Here is a 14,025-nt window from a genome sequence, read left to right on the forward strand (position 1 = left end):
CGTGTCATGCAGGTCATGAAAGAGCCGCCTACGTCTTCGTGCTCTCATGGTCGTTTCGTTAACTTGGTAGGCTCCCCGCACACTGCTTCGCATAACATCGATTCCCACAGGGCGTGGGATCTGCCGGCTTTTTCCCCTCCCCTGTGTATAACGCAAGAAGGTGGTAAAGCCAACGGTACACTCACGTGATGGAGTGGATGGCGATCTCGCTGCCCACGCTGTGCAGCTCGTGCACGAGCGAGTAGTCGGTGTAAGCGGCCGACACAAAGAACGTGGCGGCCAAGTTGCAGCCGTTGGCACGATTCCGGCGCCTTCCCGGGCCGAGCAGCTGGCGGTAGAAGTCCATGTTTTCCTCGTTGACGGCGTCGTCGAAGGTCAGCATGACGAACTGGGGCATGCTGCTGGCGCTCAGGTTCGCCGGCGGTCGCGTGCCCGGGCACAAGCAGTTGTCGCGCAAGCTACACTGGCTGGGGTCGCACTTGGTCGGAGATCCCGCCACAATAGTTTCCCAGGCACACAGTGCGATAAAGAGCAGGCTTAATACGTAGCTCGGCATGGCTCTAACCACTCCGAATACCGACGGTGACTTAATTTGTATAGCGCGAACTGTACTTGTCGGTATTCAGTCCAACTGCAGCGGAAGCTAAGGAAGACCTCCGGGTTTACAAGAGGGCCAAGTATAGTCTATCTTGGCATCACAATGACGTTCTGCTCGCTTTTGTAACAACAGTTGTTGCGGAAAGCGTTCGCATCTATATTCAGTGTGACTTAACAGAGGCACAGGCGCTTTCCAATTTGCAGGCTTACGAGACGGTCTCGGCACTTCGCAGTAATCAACACCTCGGGGCCCCGGTGACGTGTCTGCTCTGTTTTACCGCGGCCACAGGGAAACTGCAACCGGATAACACGTGATATTTGAAACACTTGCCTGCATGCATCGGTATAAACCTGCGCTCATTCGTGAAACGGTATCAGCCGTGAGCTGTGTGCTCTATATCCATGTTCTCTACACATGACGCGCACGGAACAAAAGGCATAACCCCTCATCGCCAACAGCTGGCGTGGCGCGGTCTCTACGCGGCCGATGCACAGCGCGTATCGTCAGTGCATGGTCGCCACCAGTGTTGCGGAGTTAGCACTCCGTAATTGGAAATGACTCCGAAATCATTCCACATTTTCGCGACCCCGGAATGGAATGGCGACGACGCTTAGGAGGAAATGGAATGGGAATGGAATGAAGCGCATTTTTCCCTGAATGGAATTGGAATTGAATTACGTGTTTTTCCGAAAATAAAGCGCTTTTTCGTCTACGCGCTGTTTTTGTCAAAATATGTCCGAAGTACCAACCATACGTTCAAACTTTAGTAAGTCAGAGCCTCGAATTTAACAATAAAGCAGTAGTTCTAAAATGCCTTGGCTGATTACAAGTACGGTATAGATGCAGAATCAACGCGCCTACCACAATTCTGTCCTTATAGATTGAGTTGCTCGGAAGTTTGTCTCGATGCTGTGCGTAACCACGACTCTATGCCGTTGGTATCCGTCGTGCGGAACTACGGCGCGCGCGGTGGCATACTGGCTCCTGAGTCCAGCAGCCCAAGCACGCAGTAAGTCCGCCAACATGGCACATATTGGAAACAATCTTGTGAAGTTACCCACGAACATAACAAACAAGCTGCACGATGCAAGCTTTGCTCCGAAACTATATACATGCTGTAGTCAGAGTTTCATCTAAGTTGATTCGGCACCTAAAAAGAAAGCGCGAACGTGAGTACACGCAACAAGAGAAAGGGCTGGCAAACCAGCCGGAGATAACGTCGGCCTTCATCGCTTGGTGCAGCTCTGTGCCGGTTCATCGAAAGGCTGTTCTTGACGACGCCATAATTATAAGGTCTCCATGAACACTACTTTTCTCAGCATAAAAATAAGCGCTATGTCGCTATTTTAGCATTAACACATTTAAGATTAAACAATATTAAAACATCACAAGCCATTAAAACATGCTGACTATGCAAATACTATAGGTAGCGGGAGAACTGCCCCTATGGGAATTTGTAGGGTGGCTGTACTGTGCCAGGTATGTCACCAAGCTACTTTACCTCGACCTTGGTAACGTGTTTTACGTATTTTTGCACTTCTTCACGCGTCTGATGACGTCAGCTTTATGGTGCGCTCATTGGTAACATGATAAAACTATCAAGATGTTTTTCCTACATTGAGGAATTAGAGGAATGGAATTCAACTGCCCGGCCATTCCCGGAGTGGGGATGGGCTAAGTCTTTTTCATTCTGAGGAATTGAAAGGAATGGAATTGCGGTAAGTTCTAATTCCCCGGAATGGAATTGAAATAGAACGAGGGCGCCCATTCCGCAACACGGGTCGCTACCTTCCGCTGCCGCCTGTAAATACGGCTGCAAACGCCGAGTCCCGCGCTTACTTCTATAGCTGCACAAACAATTATATTTCGATAGCAATTATATGCACACTCCAAGCGCATTCCTGCCGTCGCAGTCGCCGTCGTCGTCGCCGTGAGGTTCCGTATAAAGTCCAACGGCCATAAACTCGTCGCCGCGCGCTGTATGCTGTGTGTGCGAGTGAAAGCGCGCGAGGGACGCGCGCTTTCGCGGAGAGCGAACGCACGGCGGAGAGCAAACACGACGTCTCCGGCCGTGCGAAAGGCCGTGGGGGGATGGGAGAGGAGGCGACGTTTAGCTGCGGCATTAAATGTGTATCTTGCGATCGGGCGCAAGGGGAACTGGTGACTCAATCTCCCACGCGAAAGGAGGAAAGCGGGAAGGTGGCGTGGGAGAGAGGATGCGCGGCTTCTACTCTGCCAGGAATTGCGTACTTGTACTTTGCGCGGCTGAGGCCTGTCGCCCGCACCGTATCTTGAAAGCGATTTCCACACAGCTCTGACCTTTGTATGCGCTGTGCTTTCGCCGCTCAGTTTCCGTTGAAGCGATAGACCATACGAAATTCGGTCACTGCTCCTGCGTGCTTGCTCACGCCAGCGTTTTGACAGCGCTTGTCTGCGGTCACCGAGTGTGATCTATTCATGTTTGCTTGAGCGCGCTGACACCATGCTTGTTAATTCAGTTAGTAAGCGAATGTGTCCAAGTTTATGCAGCCCATAAAACTACTAAAACTACGACTAAAGTTGGGGGTGCGTTCATTATGCGAGTGCGCTCATTACACGAGTAAATACGGTATAATACACTATTCCCGCTTTCTAGCGATTCTGGTAGAAAAATAACGGCGGCTACCGCCCTTCGGGGCCGCGCGCTGCTCAGCGTAGTCGCCAAGTTCTGCGTTCGACGCGGTTTGCCGAAGGAGAGAGCGCTCGCTTTCCATGTACGGCGATGCAGGCGGTAGCGCACAAGGACGCGTGCGTACGTTTCAAGCACTTTTCGAGTCTGAAGACTACTCACAAAATTTAATAACGTAGAAAGCGAGTGAGACCTTTGTAACGCAAGGGACGACGTCCATCTTAACCTACCCGGACAACTTCGTTGCACGCCACCAGGCTGCGCCACTGTACTTTCAAAACTACGGAGAGTCCGCCACGTTGGCTGAATACGCGATGGGAATGAGGATAGTGAAATTAGGAAACTGCAACGTTTAACTCTAGGAGAGCGTGTTGGGAGGCTAGTTGGTAAGGCATTATTTGGGAACTGCGCTACAGGGACGAGACACCGAGGTAGAAGAAGACGGGACGAACGAAAGACCTAACAACTATAGTTTATTGAAGCCACACAGTCCTAGCTGCCTCTTCGAACAATGCGCATGCGCAAGCACTATCATAGCCACGCGACCGTATAACACTCCCCCGCCAAGCCCTATCTACACCAAAAAAAAGTCGTAGGCTCGGTTTGAGCGGTGAATTAAATTTTATGCGTAAGTGTCAAATGAACCATTCAGCGAAATGCAGCTCCACTAACGTGAAACCTAGCGAGGTGCGAAAAATGCAGTGGCGCACCTCTAATGGGCTCATACTGCCTTAACCAATGGCTCATAACCCCGTAAACGCGCGCGGCCTCCCCATTACGACGACAGAAGAAAACTGAAATTCTACGCTGGAATTGATGGGCGGCAACACAGGCAGCTGTGGAGGACGACGACGAACGCGCGAGAGCCTGCCGAGCGCGAGCACGAGCCGCTTGCTTACCGTGACAACGACGACAGGAGACGCCGACAGCTCGAGCGCATAAGGTGCTTCGCACCTAACATAGCAAATGTAATCTGGAATGGAAATATGGAATCTATAGGTCAAACAGACTATCGAACATAGGTATTTAGCTAACACCCCATATTACTTAGCCAAGACCCCATCATCGAACAGCGCTGGTGTCTGTCGTCTACATTACGTTCCGTCTTTCGCGGTGTTTAATTACCTTGAACAATGAACATAGTCAAAACAAAATAGCGTTTTGATGTCCGCGCGGGATCCTTTGTTCACATGGGGAAGACCGCCATGGGCACCGGGACCTGGCCAGATGGCGTTGCATCTGTTTCAGCTTCCTACAAGACCTGCCGATGCCAGCGGCTTGGGCTACGGCAAAAACGTATATAAAAGCGGCTGCCCGCTATAGTGGACAACTGATCTTGTAGATCACTGGCACACGAAGACCTCAGCGAACCCCTAACCCACGAATGAGTCCAGGTTGCAGTTTTTTTTTGGTTTTTTTTTGGCATCCCTTGCCCCTTTGGGGACCTGGAGTCATTAAGTATAATCCTAATAATGACACGTTGTTACAACTTGTCGAAGGAAACGATCAAACAACACATCACGCCACCAGCGAAGTACTGGTTCGCGCAGCCGACCACCTGTGACGCCAAGTTCAGCGCTACCACACCCCGCGGCTTCTGCGCAACACCAGTACTTTGCCTCAAAACACGTGAAACCCAATAGGAACCTCAGAACAGATTTTCACGAAATTTGTTGCGTCCTAAAAGAGCTAATTTCTGTTCAGCGTTGCCAGCAGACTGTTGAAAAGCCAAGATTTCTTCGCCGACCTATCACCTAACTGCACTTACCTGCCCTACGCCTTTCCCTGCTCCAAAACATGGCTTTGCCGTGACGTCAGGGAGATGGGCGAACGTAATTCGCCGAAGGGTCTGCATAAATTGTCTTTAGTGATGCGTTTGCCAGTGCACCCATTCAAGTGTCTAAAATGCACCTCTCCAAACCTCTCCAGTTTTCATTAAAGAGGCTCTCTCTAAAGTGGAGCTGTATATTAGTTTACCGAACTCTTACAATATTAGTTTATAGTTTAAGTGAAATATTTACATCATTTACATGAACTTTGCAGAAGGCCTATTCACGAATTACACATTGGCATAGTTCAGAATGATGTGCAGATAACTACTGGCACATCAGAGTACCAGAATGGGTGCATGATAATAACAGAGTGGGTTAATATGACAATTTTTTATATGGAGTAATCAGATTAAAACATTCGCAGGCACAGGATATATGCTCATCTTATGCAGGACCAGGGCAACGGGAGTTCTCTGTGGGGAGGCCTTTGTGCTTCGATCAGTGGACAAAAATGAGCAGATGATGATATTAGACAATGTATATTCAATATTTTCCTGAATTATTGTCCTAATTAAACATCCTGTACTTACTTAATTGTAACGTCTCGTAGCAGAGTTAAAAAGTTTTCAACATGAAATATTTGGCGCGGAAATTTCCAAATTTGGCAATATTTTGATTAAAAGGGATGCTAAAGAACCTAAAGAAATATCTACTCGCTATAGAGTCGTTAAAATGCCACTTCTCCATTCGGAAACGAAAAATTTCATTCAAATACTTCCTGCTGTTGCATAAGTGGAGCGCTTCTGCATTTTACATTATGTGAATGGATTAATTAAAAAATAGCAAGTGGCGGATTTAGTGGGTATTTATATTGATGCGCGACTACTGTTATTGAAGAAAAGTTCTGCTAGGAGGACGGGGCAAGCTTCATATTTTAGGTCTAGCTTTTTCATCAACTTCTGCTGTTATTGAAGGTAACGTCTGCTAGGAGCACGGGGGAATCTTCATCTTCAAAGGTCACGCTTTCAGATCAACTTCTGCTGTTCGACAGCATCTATTGTGCGGTTACTGAAGAAAACGTCTGCTAGAGCACGGGGGAATCTTCATCTTCAAGGTCTAACTTTTTCATCAACTTCTGCTGTTCAACAGCATCTTTTGTGTGGTATTGCAGAAAAAAAACAACACCGCCCAAGCACTTCCTATAGATGGTTAACAAGTGAAGCTGAAACGTGCGGCCCCGGTGTTTAGCAGTGGGTTAATCCCGACGCTGTATTGAAGCGTTTCTCAATTATTGGTTACATGTTTGTGTTTGTAGTGGAACGCAAACGCCAATGGCGGGCGGATGCTGCTAACCACGACGCCGAGCTAACTCGAGATATCAAACGCATGCGACAACGGTGAGCCGAGGAGACGGCTTTGCGTGCGGAGCAGCGTCGACGTGGCAATGGCGGGAACGCGTTCGCTAACGACGTCACTAAAGGCGCTGCCAACGGCTCGCGCGCTTGGGTACGACGTAGAGACCGACGCAACTGACGGCGCAGCCAATGGAGACGTTTATCGAAACATGGGACGAGCAGTTTTTCGTTTCGCCTAGCCATATACAGTTTTCGCTGTAAATGTCGCAGTTTCGCCCGAAAGGGGAAGCATCAATTGCGATAGCAAATTAGTAGAGAGCTATACGGAGTAAGGATAGTAGTTTTATAGGCTGCATAAACTTGGACACATTCGCTTACTAACAGCATTAACAAGGCTGGTGTCAGCGCGCACAAGCAATTTTGAATAGATCACACTCGACGACCGCGGAAACTCGCTGTCAAAATGCTTTAGTGAGTAAGTGCGGCCGCAGCAGCGAGCGAAGGTTCGTGCGGTCTATCGCTTCAACGGAAACTGAGCGGCGAAAGCACAGCGCATACAAAGGTAACAGCCGTGTGGAGATCACTTTCAAAATAAGGTGCGCGCGACAGCCCGCAGCCGCGCAAGGTACAAGTACGCAGTTGCTGGCAGAGTAGAAGCCGCACCCCCTCCCTCCCCCGTTGGCATCCCGCTTTCCTCCGTTGGCGAGGGAGGTTGAGTCGCCAGTTGCCCTTGCGCCCGGTCGCAAGATACGCATTTGGTGCCGCAACTAAACATCGCCTCCCCTCCCTCCCTCCACGGCCTTTCGCACGACGAGCGTTGGCTCTCCGCCGTGCGTTCGCTCTCCCTGAAAGCGCGCGCCCCTCGTGCGCTTTCACTCGCACATACAGCATACGGCGCACGGCGACGATTTTATCGCCCATGGACTTTATACGCAACCTCACGGTGACGGCGACGATGACACTGATGGCAGAAATCGGCTTTGAGAGTCTATATAATTGCCATCGCAATAAAAATTAATTATGGGGTTTTTCGTGCCAAAACATGATATGATTATCAGGCACGCCATAGTGGGATCCCAGACTCCGGAATAGTTTGCACCACCGGGGGTTCTTTAACGTGCACCTAAATCTTAGTACACAGGTGTTTTCGCATTTCGCCACGGATAATTTTGACCACATGGCGTTCTTTAACGTATCCCGGACGAGCACATTGTAAACGGATACTTTTGCATCGACCACATCGGAATAAGACCGCCGCGCGGGAATTGAACCTGCGACCTCGTGATTAGCAGCAGAACGCTGAGTCACAGATTAAGTTTCCAAAGCGGCTGCTTTGGCTTCACATTGTAAAACAATTATATCAGGCGTTATTCAAAAATTCATGCACTATACACACGAAATGACGGTCGCAAATTTATTACGTCGACAGATACAACTCACGCATCGGGCAACCAAGAAATCCGCCGACTAAGCGGGAAGAATGGTGTGCTAAAGGGTGTGCGTCTTACGACGTCCAAACCGCTTCGCAGCAACGTAGAGACAGACGACGCCTGCCAGGCAGAACAGAAGAACGCAGCCGGCGTCAAAGTGCTGTTGCCAGACTGCCTGTGCGCCGTCCTTCGCTTTTCGCACGTCGTCTCGCAACCACGGGTAACTTTCGGGACACGGTTTGCAGCCGATGAGCTGACGCGTTTCACTGATCGGCGCATCGGGAAACGAGCACGAGTGGACTTGCGGACAACGCTGGAACTCCGAGGCTCTCGGGCACATGATCTGCGCATACTCGCCGAGGGGCTTGGGGTCGCGCATGAACCGCACCACTTCGGCCACGGTGACGACGAACACGTCGTCCATGGTCAGGAGCCAGTCGACGAAGGAAAGGTAACCCTGTCTTCGCCCTGTATTCTGCAGCCAGGTTTCGTGGGTGAACACTGGGAACGGAGCCCTGTTGGTGTGGTAGAACCACTCGAAATTTGACCTGTGTGGAAACATGAAGCGGGTAAGAAAAGTGAAAGCTTGCACTAGGCCGCGCAAAGCTCAAGACACAGCGAAGCTGGCCGATTGATTGCGTCTCTTGGTTGTAGCTAGGTTGAACTTGGCTATGTCAATGTTTAAACTTGATTGTAGCTACACATACTCGTGTAGGTAGGTTGAACTTGGTAGTAGCTAGGTTCGGCCTTCGCTGAGCTCGGTTATGCTAGGAGCTCTCCATGCGTGGGTGTATAGCGTAGTGGGTATGACGCTCGCTTTCGGACCGTGAGTACCCGGGTTGAAATCCCGCCTCCCCAACAAAGTTTAAGTTTTTTTCTCTCGCTTTCCTTTTCTCTCTCTTTCTTTCTGCAGGAGCTCGGCGGAGCCGTGTCTGTGAGGCGTCGCCTGGTTGCCATGGCGCAGTTTCTTGATACGAACCACAAATTACGGCTGGCTTAAACAGCTTCGCTGCTAAAGATATTCGTGCTGTTTCGTGGTGTTTTTATTGAGCGCCGACAGCCAAACCTATGAGGAGCGCGCCGCGTTAGCCCTCATACTGCGCAAGCGAGGCGCTTCCGACAGATGGCGACTCCGTTTTATCTCCAGCTAGAGTCACTCCAGCTGCCCGAGAACCGGCTTGGACGGCGACTTCCATCCTGCTCTCACGTTTCCGGAGCCCTCACCCGCCGTCTGAAAAGTGGGAGAGGGCGGCGGGAGAAGGGGAGCGCTGTTTTTCCCGAGCAATCAGCCACACCATCTAAACCTTCAGACGCCCTAAAGCTCTTGTGCGACAGCACGTGTGTCTCTCGTCGAACGCACCTCGCAACTCGACCGGTTGCTCGAGGGCACGCGCCCCTACAGCATCGGCGCGCTTTTGTATCGGAGGTGATAGTCATGCCACCATGGGAACGTGGGCCCCCGAATGAGCCAGACGTGAGACGACTCATTCGACTCTGTCTTCGAAATCAGTCTTCCAATCTAATAGCGAGTACTCATTCGTTAATACAAATTTTAAGCGAAGCTTTATAGGCTCACAAGTGTCGGTCGGCGGTGGTGGTGTCACGCCGAAAAGTGCGCCGATCCTGGTGATAGCACCGAAAGGGTCCAAGCTCAATGGCATATATCCCTGTGGGCTCGGGGACCTGTAACGCGTCCTTGAACTACCCTTGTCACACGTGGGACCCAAAGAGACAAAATCACCAGCCCTTCCCCTGTAGAGAAAATGGGGGTAAGCGAAGCTTGTCGTCCGAGTCTAGCGTGGGGGCTTCCGAAGCCGAGGCGAAACGTCGGCGAAGAGCCGCGGACCCCGAGTTGCGGGAGCGCGATGTTGAGGCCAAATATCAGCGAAGAGCCGCCGACCCTGAGTTTAGGGCAAACGAATCGGAACGCCTGCGACGGTGTCGTCTTGCCACAAGATTCGCTTGCCTCCATTTTTTCGACAGGTTTCGGATAGATTTCACCGAATAGATTTTCGAGCTAAAAAATTACCCCACGTGTGCGCGATCAAACATAACATTAAAATAAGGATGCGATAAATTTCATCTCGGCGGCCATAGCAGAGAAAAAAAGTGAGAATTCACGTATAGTATAGCACGTTATACACCGCTCAAGTAGTCATACTTCAATATTGCGATCGTTCACCCTCACCGAATAACCTTGAGTACGCGAACAGAATGCTGATTTGTTCCGATTGCTCCATTTGGACTTTCAATGAACAACGCTTCCTAACGTGCAATATTATCACTGAAGCTTGCAAACGTTGTGAATAAAATGGAACACTATATCGTTGTGAATATTAAGAACATATTTTTGTATTATTCCGGAGAACGGTTGCTTTATTATTTGAAAAGAGTTCGATATTCAATTCGATTTGCATGTGGCAATTTTCGATTCGCATTCAATTCGATCTCAAAAATTACGCACAGCCTTCGTTAGATGGCGCCACCACCGCGCCGCGGCGTCACGTTACAGTGGCTAGTCACGTCATCGTTGCCGCCATCTTGGGGTATACATATACACTATAGCACGTCGAGAAGCTGCGTAACGAAGAAACATGACCACAACACAGGCGCGTCGTGCGCCGAGCGACAAATTGATAGCAGCGATTATCCGGAGAAAAACGGTTACAATGCAAAAGCATTATACAATGTACGCGTAAGAATTATATGCTATATGCGCTGACGTCATCGCGGCCGCCATGTTCGAGTACTAGCCCGGTAAGAAGCTGCGTCCGTCATGTCACGGGAAAACTATATCTGTAGCCCAAGCTAGTCATCACGCACCTAAAGCGGCACTTGATGAGCATGTTCGCCAGTGGCGCCGCGTGTGTTACCTGTATGCCTAAGCCTAACATGCCTACGCCTAACATGCCTACGCCTAACATGCCTAAGCCTAACATGCCTAAGCCTAACATGCCTAAGCCTAACTCATTCTGCGTTAAATAAACGATATTTGCTATCGTAAGGCGTGGATTCGCTCGCAGTTTTATGCGGAGAGCCTTTCGACTCGTTCTATTTTCAGCCCACATACGCGCCCGTGTCAGGCGCACCTGAGGAAATCCAGCGTGTCCTTCTCCGTGGTGGGCTGCGGTGTGCACGTGTCGGGCATGGCGCAGCTGTTGAGCGCGCGCGATCCGTTGCTGTGCAAGGTTGTCCGATAGAGGCTGTTGAGCGGCACCAGCCACAGGCCCCGGTGGCTACCGCTGGGACACGACGGCACCGTGCACTCGATCCCCAGGCCGTAGTCCAGCGTGTACGGGAAGAAGGGCAGCTTGTCGGACTCGTTCATGTAGCTGCGCGTTTAAAACAAGCACATGCTACGGCTGGCTTCTTCACGAAGAACGACTGCACGCATTTATTTAAAACATAATTTACCGTATGGCAAACCACGCCATTAAAAAAACGACAAAAAACACACTGCTGCTTGCTGCTGCCATGAAAGGGAAAACTGTCATGCACACTAAAGAATATGAATCTATATAAAAAAGGTGCCGTTCCGCTCATGGTCAAATATTCCACCATACTGTCACATTACGCCATGTTTGCGTTCTAGTATATTCGCCGTTGATTCAGTAAGAGAGAGGAGGAAGAGAGTGAAATGATGTCGGAAGCACTGTAACTCTCTAGCCGAAGCGACGGACACTTGATCACCGAAGTGTTTACGGTATACGTAAATACTTCCATTCCTCCTCTCCCCGTCTCTTTCTCTTCCTCAACTCCCCCCTCGCATGTTGACTTCCGTTGATGTGTCAGCAGACGTATCGCTATAGACAGTTACAGTGCGGCCAGGGGTAATGTCCTCACTTATTTTTCTCGTGTCATGTAAAAATAAATGACCAATTGCTAATTACTACACCTTAACGACAGCCAGCAGAAGGGAAGTGTTAGTTGTGTAAAGGATTTGAGATAGGATAATTCAGGAGATTGGAAAACCAGAACTGTCCGCATCCGCCAGCCGACCGAACGGAAGCTTCACAGATTTAAGGATTCTTATCGCACAGTGGGCCCCTTCTTCTTCCTTTCTCTGCAACACGCAACCGGGCTCTCGCTACTCCTCAAATGGCTGCACACGAACCTTAGCCTTCGATTTACTGGATACAAGATGTTCTTGAAGTAGCAGTAGTAGTATTAGCATATATATACATGTATAGTAGTAGTTGGCAGTGGCAGTAGTAGCAGTAGTTGTATTATAGATGTTATTGTTTGGGTAGCACTCTAACCAAACATTTTCAAGTTACAAAAATCGATTGTTTCTGAATTGTTAACTGCCGTCGAGTTACGGGAATCTAGCGGCCGTGGCTCCAGCCCGGACGAGCGCGATGTGATTGTGAAAGCAGGCGGTATATATACTCACTCGATGCAGACGGAAGAGTCGTAGACGAATCCGCTCTTCTGCATCATGTCGTACGCTTCTCCGTTGCCAGCCTCCAGGAAGGGCGCCCTTGCTCCCACCATGTCACGCTCGGGGATCAACGCGTAGTCGCGCAGCAGGTCGCGGTCGCCCACGAACTCCGCCGCCCAGCCGGCGACGTCCAGCGTGCGCCAGTAGCTGAGGTTGTAGCGGTGACTGCGCATAGCCCATTTGTCGAGAGAGCATAGTCTATAAGCGTGAGCAATACGCCGGGAGAGACACGTACGGAATACCGGGGGTGCTATCCGGAACATTGTCAAATTCTACCTCATATTGCCGAATTCACCATGTTGTGAGCTCCGATTGCCTCAAAATGCCGCCATTACCGAATTCGACAATATGGCGGAATTCGGTAATGTACAGAATAGTAACCCGGGTTACCGGAGACGCGGACGGCAGTTGCAACGCTGGTAGCGAACACCTTCGCAGCTTTGTCGAAACACAATGCGTTATAGAAGCATTCATGTGCAACATAATAGGTTCTCTCGTAATATATATATATATATATATATATATATATAAAAGGAGCGCGAGTTAGCGATTTCGTCAATCTCGCCACAAGCACACAACGATTAGTTTATATCATACTTATCATCATCAAACAGACAGTGCTTTCTTGAATTCCGCAAGTGATTATGAGGTTCGGTCAGCGTTCATAGCGCTGAATGATAGTAAAGCAAGAGACATTGACGGGCTTAGAATTCAACCAATTAATTTTGTCATAGAAAGTATTACATCCGTCCTTACACATATCTTTAACGTATATCATTGGCCTCCGGAACGTTTCCGTGTAATATGAAGCGCGCAAAACTAGCAGTTGTCTTTAAATGTGATGATAAAAACGACCTGTGCAATTACCGACCAATTCCAATGCTACCTGTATATTCTAAAGGATCTGAAAAATAATTTTTACGCCTATAAATTATATTTGTGAGAAACACTTATTAATATCACCTACTTAATATTGTTTCAGGAAGGATCTGTCCAAAGAATTAGCACTACTAAAACAAAAAAAGATATGATCATTAGGGCTTTTGAAGACAAACTCATTATAGGCATGTTTGTTGACTTTTCGAAAGCTTTCGATTCATTAAATCACCTGATATTATTAGCAAAACTGGATCGTTGCAGATTTCGTGGTCTGGCCTGAAATTTTACGACATCGTACCTAACAAATAAAAAGCAAACTCTGGCAATAAATGAAGAATAATCTGCGATAGAAACGGTGAAAACGGATGTTCCCCAGAGCAGTGTATTAGGTCCCTTATTATTTATTCTGTAAATTAATGATACTGTAAACATGAAGGAACATGCTTCATTCATAAACTGTGCAGACGACACAAGTATATTTTGAAATTCTGATAGCCTTGATAACCTTTCTCTTAACGCAAGCATTGATCTTGTTAACAAATATAACTAGAGTATCGCAAATGCACTGCAAATCAATACTACAAAGACAAAAGCAATTTTGTTTACACCACAGACCAAAAACCTATACTTTAATTTTAAGCTTAAAATCGGTCTTGACAAAAATTGATTTAGTGTCAGAAACTAAAGTACTTGGGGTAATATTTAACGAATACTTACTCTTGAATTCCCAAATTAAGAATATTCTTCGTAATCATGCTAAAAAATTTTGGATGCTGTGCAAGTGTCGGTATGTATTGCCTGAGAGACTCTTAGTGTACAACTGACTTTTTTTTTCCGCCCAAGTAAATTTCTGCTGGTTAGTGTGGGCTACAAAGGCGCACA

General features: G+C 48.7%; 2 protein-coding genes across 11 annotated transcripts in view; both read right to left on the minus strand.

The window, feature by feature from the left end:
* LOC125940531 (chitin deacetylase 1-like) overlaps positions 1 to 14,025 on the minus strand; it is a 60,668-nt gene that overhangs the window by 33,927 nt on the left and 12,716 nt on the right. The window contains exon 1 of one of the 2 annotated variants that reach the window (XM_049656807.1): positions 655 to 762. The exons of the other annotated variant lie outside the window; for it this stretch is intronic. The gene's annotated coding sequence lies outside the window, so the exon portion shown is untranslated. Of the gene's footprint in view, positions 1 to 654; positions 763 to 14,025 lie in introns of those variants that run through there. 2 annotated transcript variants of the gene reach the window in all.
* The window catches only part of LOC119431388 (chitin deacetylase 7), a 63,694-nt gene that overhangs the window by 18,111 nt on the left and 31,558 nt on the right, over positions 1 to 14,025 (minus strand). For 2 of the 9 annotated variants that reach the window (XM_049656803.1, XM_049656801.1), the window contains exons 2-3: positions 12,217 to 12,429; positions 10,913 to 11,155 (exon numbers count right to left, since the gene is read on the minus strand). The exons of 2 other annotated variants lie outside the window; for them this stretch is intronic. In XM_049656803.1, coding sequence (XP_049512760.1) covers positions 10,913 to 11,155; positions 12,217 to 12,429 — 456 coding nt within the window. Of the gene's footprint in view, positions 1 to 185; positions 665 to 8,161; positions 8,372 to 10,912; positions 11,156 to 12,216; positions 12,430 to 14,025 lie in introns of those variants that run through there. 5 more of the 9 variants (XM_049656798.1, XM_049656805.1, XM_049656802.1 and 2 more) reach the window with 4 other exon arrangements.

The sequence above is a fragment of the Dermacentor silvarum genome, chromosome 10, assembly GCF_013339745.2.
Source record: "Dermacentor silvarum isolate Dsil-2018 chromosome 10, BIME_Dsil_1.4, whole genome shotgun sequence".
NCBI classification, from domain to species: domain Eukaryota; kingdom Metazoa; phylum Arthropoda; class Arachnida; order Ixodida; family Ixodidae; genus Dermacentor; species Dermacentor silvarum.